Consider the following 4,989-nt stretch of genomic DNA (forward strand, 5'->3'; position numbering starts at 1 on the left):
GAGCGCTGCTGTGAGGGAAGCGGAGCCCCGGCCTCCCTCTTCCTGAGGCGCGGTGCAGTAAGCGGGCTCCTCGGCTCGATCGCCAAGCACAAAGAAACGGCAGCTCACTCCCATCAATATAAAACCTTTTTCTTTCTTTTTCTTTTTTTTTTTAATTCTAAATCACTTTCACAACAGTGAAAATTAGTGAACAGTAACGGTAATAACTCACTGAACGAGCCGTCACCGGCTGCGTGCAGTCTGAATACGAGGGGAGCGATACGATACAAACACGGCGTGACACCTCCAGAGCTTCCGCACCGCGATGGCCGGAGAAGAGCCGAGAAGAGCCGTCCGAGCCTCCATCCAGCACGGCTCCCAGGGCGCTGCAAGGAGGCACGGAACGCTCTGCCCCTGCCCGGAGCGCACATCTTACACTTACACAAATAACCCACTACAGTTAATCGAGGTGCCCTACCCAGCAACTTTAACCATACACGTTAACGAGCTTAACTATGGAAACAAAATTTCTAAGACTTGATTTGCTCTGTCAGTTTGTACGTCTATGATGAGGGAAGTCACAATATTCATCTCGCAGGAAATCATCGTGACTATCAGTGATCTGAATCAAAACGACCTAAAAACAATAGAAGAAAAAAAAGGAAATGGAGTTGTCTAGTCAGAGAAATATCAAAATTGTTCATCTCATTAGGAAATCCCTCGTGTCTGCTCTTCTGAAGGAATCTATACAAATATATCAGGAATACTTTTAAAGCTGTACACCCAACGTGATTCCAAACGGGCTGCATTTCACCTTTGGAAATATCTTCCCCTCAGCACAGAGATGGTCGTGGTCTCCTCCAGCACTTCTAATTCGTGTCTTTGGTAGATATTGACAAGACTTGCACTGTAGCCGTTCTGTGCTGTGTTGTAGCCATGCATGGCTGCACAGAGAAGCTCTTCCAAGTGTTCCTTGCTGTGGCATGTGCAGGATCTCATTTTTCCTCCCGTATGATTTTACGGTATGCCATATTTAAGCTCTAATCTCTCTTGAAGAGCCCTCATTTCTCTCCCCAAACTTCAGGGTCGTTAATGGGATTTTATTTGTGACCTTGTGTAGGAAGTCTCACAGCCCTGGGAGAAAGAAATGTAGCTGCAGTGGCATGGATGGGAGGGGATTATCCATAAGTGCTGCTGCACAGAACCACGGAAGGCAACACTGTTATGTCAGCGAGGAACTGGGCTGGGTGAGGCAGATAGGCAAGTCCTACTGCTCGATAACCTCACCCAGCTTCTTCAGAGAATCTTCCAGCGTCTGGCTCCAGCAAATTTAGGCTTTAAAAAAATTGCAGCATAAATTAGTAGCTCTTCTAACCACCATTAGAGCAGCTTCAGGCAGGAGTTTTCCATTGCTGTGGGAAACAACAGCAAGAAAAGAAACCTGTCTCCACACCTGGTTCCATTTGTATCACATGCTGTGCCCAAGGACTCTCAGCTGTGCTGCAGGTGATTTCCTGAAGAAGGCTGGATGTTGATTGAAGAAACTGAGTAACAGCCACAGCACTGGCAGATCCACCATGTTTGCCAAGCATGAGATACTGATGGCGCTGCAGAAGTTTCCTTACCTGTCCAGTCTACCTTGGGGCAACTGTCTTTCTCACAGACCTGTTGTAACTGATTGGCACAGGATTTCAAAGCAGCACTCCTTTTAGGAGCAGAGCTCAAAGCTAGGCCCAGGGTTTGTGGTCAGAACCTGTTGTACTAGACAGCCGAGCTGAAATACATTTTAACCAATGTTTAATTTCCAACCGTGGTGCAAAAATGTGAGATTCTTCACTGTGCTGCAGTACCAAAAATTTCTGAAACCCGTGATTAGCTACGGAACCAGACACCAAGAGGTTTAAAATGGGATGGGAAGCAGTTTGTAACTGTTTCAGTAGCCTTTCTGGCTATGAGTATTCAGAATAATGGAAACGATTTATGCAATCAACAGCCAGAACATAATCACCAGAGCCACAAACAGGAAGAGGCGGGATAGGAACTGCTCATCCACATATTGAGGAGTCCCTGGAACAGCTGGAAAACAGGAAGTAAAACACAGCTCAGCATCTTCCTCTTCTCTAGAATATTGTATATTCTGCATATAGTACACTCATTACATATATATAAAATACACAAGAAATCCACCTGCTAAAAAACTGCAGCTGCCAGTATTCCTACCCCTAGATTGGCCATCCATGCTGGAAAACTGAAAAGGAAGAGAAGCACAAGCTCCCTGAAGCAGGACCTGTAGCAAGTTTGCTCATGACTAATAGCAGCAGGCAGCTCCAAGTGCTACAGTGCATCCAGATGTGCTCAGAGTACTTCTGGGGACAGCGCTGAGCCACATTCACTGCTGACAGGTGTTTCCATCCTAAGGAACACCACTGCCTCTACCTGGGAGCTCCTTCCCCTCAAGGTGAAATAACTGAGTAAATAAATGGCAAAACTGTGTGTGTACTCTTGACTAAGAGAACTAATGAAAGGCATGCAAATTTAAAGCTCAAGACGTGCCTTTCTGAATCCTCCATATAGACACCATTGATGAAAAGAAGACAAAGGAGCTGGTTAAACAGTGGCTATTAGAGGAGCATAATTTTCATTTCCTTGCTCTGTCACATCTACACACAAATTTTCAGTGAAGCGTGAAGTACAAATGATAAGTAAATTCAGTGGAACAAAGGGCAGCACAGGTCTTTGGCAAAGCAGGTGTGACATGAAAAACATGCTTCTGTTTCTTATGATTTCTAGGCCATATGATATAGTGAAGAATATTTGCCAGACAGTACCTTTTGCAGAGAAAACCTGGGCTGTAGGTTTGTGTGTGCAAAACAGGTAGACTCAGTTTGACTACAGTGCAGCTGGGAAGAGGTTTTTTGAGGCTACTTCATTTTTAGAGGGCAAGACCACTCCAGGAAATCAGATAGAAGTGACATACGTATAAGCCCTCACACAAAACATGTCAGAAATGGACTGTTTTTCCACTGCACGGTTTCCCTCTTCCTGTATTTCCATATACAGTACTGATTTACTTTACTATTCAGAAAGTTTTGTCATTTAACAGGTTATTTGTTTAAGTTACAAAAGGGTTTGTAAAATATGTTTGTGATAGGACTCCCTGAGAAGAAAGGATGCATGGTACCTGGAGGAGGTCGCCCGTCATTTATGTTGAATGCCGTGGCAAAAATACCAAAGGGAAACGCCCCAATTCCAAATGACATTTGGAAGCCACCATCTCCAAACCCAAAGCCTTGGAATCCCTGCGGAGAACAAAGCAACAGAAGAGGAAAAAAAGGTACAAATAATTTAAAGCCTATTTCAGAACTGTTTGCCTTTTGGTCACACTTCTAGTCTGCCACTGTTGTTAAATACCTCCCAAGCTGTCATGCTAAAAGCATTTATCACAGCAGTAAACTTGCTAGAGCAACCCAAAAGTTTCAGTAAATGACAAGTAGGAATTGCACTTTGTGCTTGAAGGCTGCAAATTAACAGAAGTGTTTATATAAACCTTTTCAACTTCAAACAATGTGTATATGAGAATACATCAAAGTCAACATTACCAGAACATTTAAAAATTGTATCAATAATTCTGTATTAACAGCTATTAGGCACATAGCTATAAAAAAGATACTGCAGAGAATAACCTGCATTGATTTTTTGATACGTGTGCATCATCTAAACATTCAGTAAAGTGATACACTGCCTGTGGGATGGCATTGGTCATTATAAAGAGCACTATCAACACCCAAACAAACTAAAAAATCATATCAGAATTCTAACTGATGTAGCATATAATCACCAAAGAAGATGTACAGTGCAACAGCATTGACTCCAAGGGCTCCAGACTAAAATTCCACATCAAATCAGAGAGTGTTCTGAATTAAGATGAACCCTAGTGTATAAAAGCAATGTCCCATTTGAGAATCAACTAAATATAAATCTAAGTAGCTGTGCCACATTTCAAAAGAGGACGGGTCACTGCTCTGTGTTCTATAATCCAGCAAACTGTTTTCTGATCTCAGAGTTAAAACTGTGACCAACTCTGAAAAACCCCTCTGATCACCTCCAAACAACGAAGGACAAATATGACTTCATTCACATAATAAAAGCCAGACTTTTCTGTGCTGATACTCATTGTGACTCTTGTCAGATGCTATACTATGAAGGATGCTGTAAGGGCTAACTGCAGGGGACAGCAAAGCACTCCTGCAGGAAACAGGAAGACAGCATCACTACTGCTACATCTTTGAGACTCCCTTGACTTACTGCACCAGCTAAAAGCTTGAATGCAAGGACAGCAGATGATTTAATAAGAAAGCAACTCCCTAGTGAGAGAGAACTACTATGCTCCCAATCAAAAACAATACAGAAATGTTCCTTAATCACACCCAGTAGAGCTGTTTGCTTGAACCATGAGGCACATGCTCTCTGAGGACCTGGGCTGAGTTACTTGGAAATACACCATTGTTTCATCAGGTCACTGTCTTTGTGCCAGAAAACACTGTGGTCTGCTCTATAGCTACTCCCACATCTCTAACATACACCAGCTGCTGTTTACATTCATTCTATGTAATCTCCTCAACAAAACCACAAATCCCACTTCAAATTTGCACATATCCACCAAGCATATCTACTTTTCTTCTTAAAATGCAAGGGTACACCAACATCCTATAGAACTTCCAAAGCAAAGCTTTCCTTATGACTGTACATGGAAAGCTATCAAGTATGAAGAACAGCATTTCCAGCAATTCCACAAAGGGCTGTTTTCATCCAGCACAATTCAATTCATTGCATTCTTTAGGACTGTAAATAGCACTATGGGAATGGAGCTTTCTGCCACACAGCACCTACCACCTATTCATAAACAGCCTCTGGGGATCTCTACAGGATCCTCATACAGAACCTTATGTACACATTGTGTCCTCCAAGATGAATAAGCACCACCAAAACAAGCTATCTCCTTGAGCTTTT

At 42.9% G+C, this 4,989-nt stretch overlaps 1 protein-coding gene across 1 annotated transcript; it reads right to left on the reverse strand.

The window, feature by feature from the left end:
- Positions 1 to 629: 629 nt before the first annotated feature.
- Positions 630 to 4,483, reverse strand: RNF185 (ring finger protein 185). Its single transcript, XM_019620920.2, has 3 exons — positions 4,469 to 4,483; positions 3,161 to 3,278; positions 630 to 2,055 (listed from the first exon to the last, which is right to left on the reverse strand). Exons 1-3 carry the CDS (start codon positions 4,481 to 4,483, stop codon positions 1,958 to 1,960), a joined length of 231 nt encoding a protein of 76 aa, XP_019476465.1. The 3' UTR covers positions 630 to 1,957.
- Positions 4,484 to 4,989: the final 506 nt, after the last annotated feature.

Source organism: Meleagris gallopavo, chromosome 17 (genome assembly GCF_000146605.3).
Source record: "Meleagris gallopavo isolate NT-WF06-2002-E0010 breed Aviagen turkey brand Nicholas breeding stock chromosome 17, Turkey_5.1, whole genome shotgun sequence".
Classification (NCBI taxonomy): Eukaryota; Metazoa; Chordata; class Aves; order Galliformes; family Phasianidae; genus Meleagris; species Meleagris gallopavo.

What these genes read in the sequence shown, in the direction of transcription:
- RNF185 (XM_019620920.2), bottom strand. An exon ending in TGACGGGCGACCTCCTCCAG is followed by an intron (nt 2,056 to 3,160) that starts GTACCATGCATC and finishes CCTGTTTTCCAG; the next exon opens with CTGTTCCAGGGACTCCTCAA.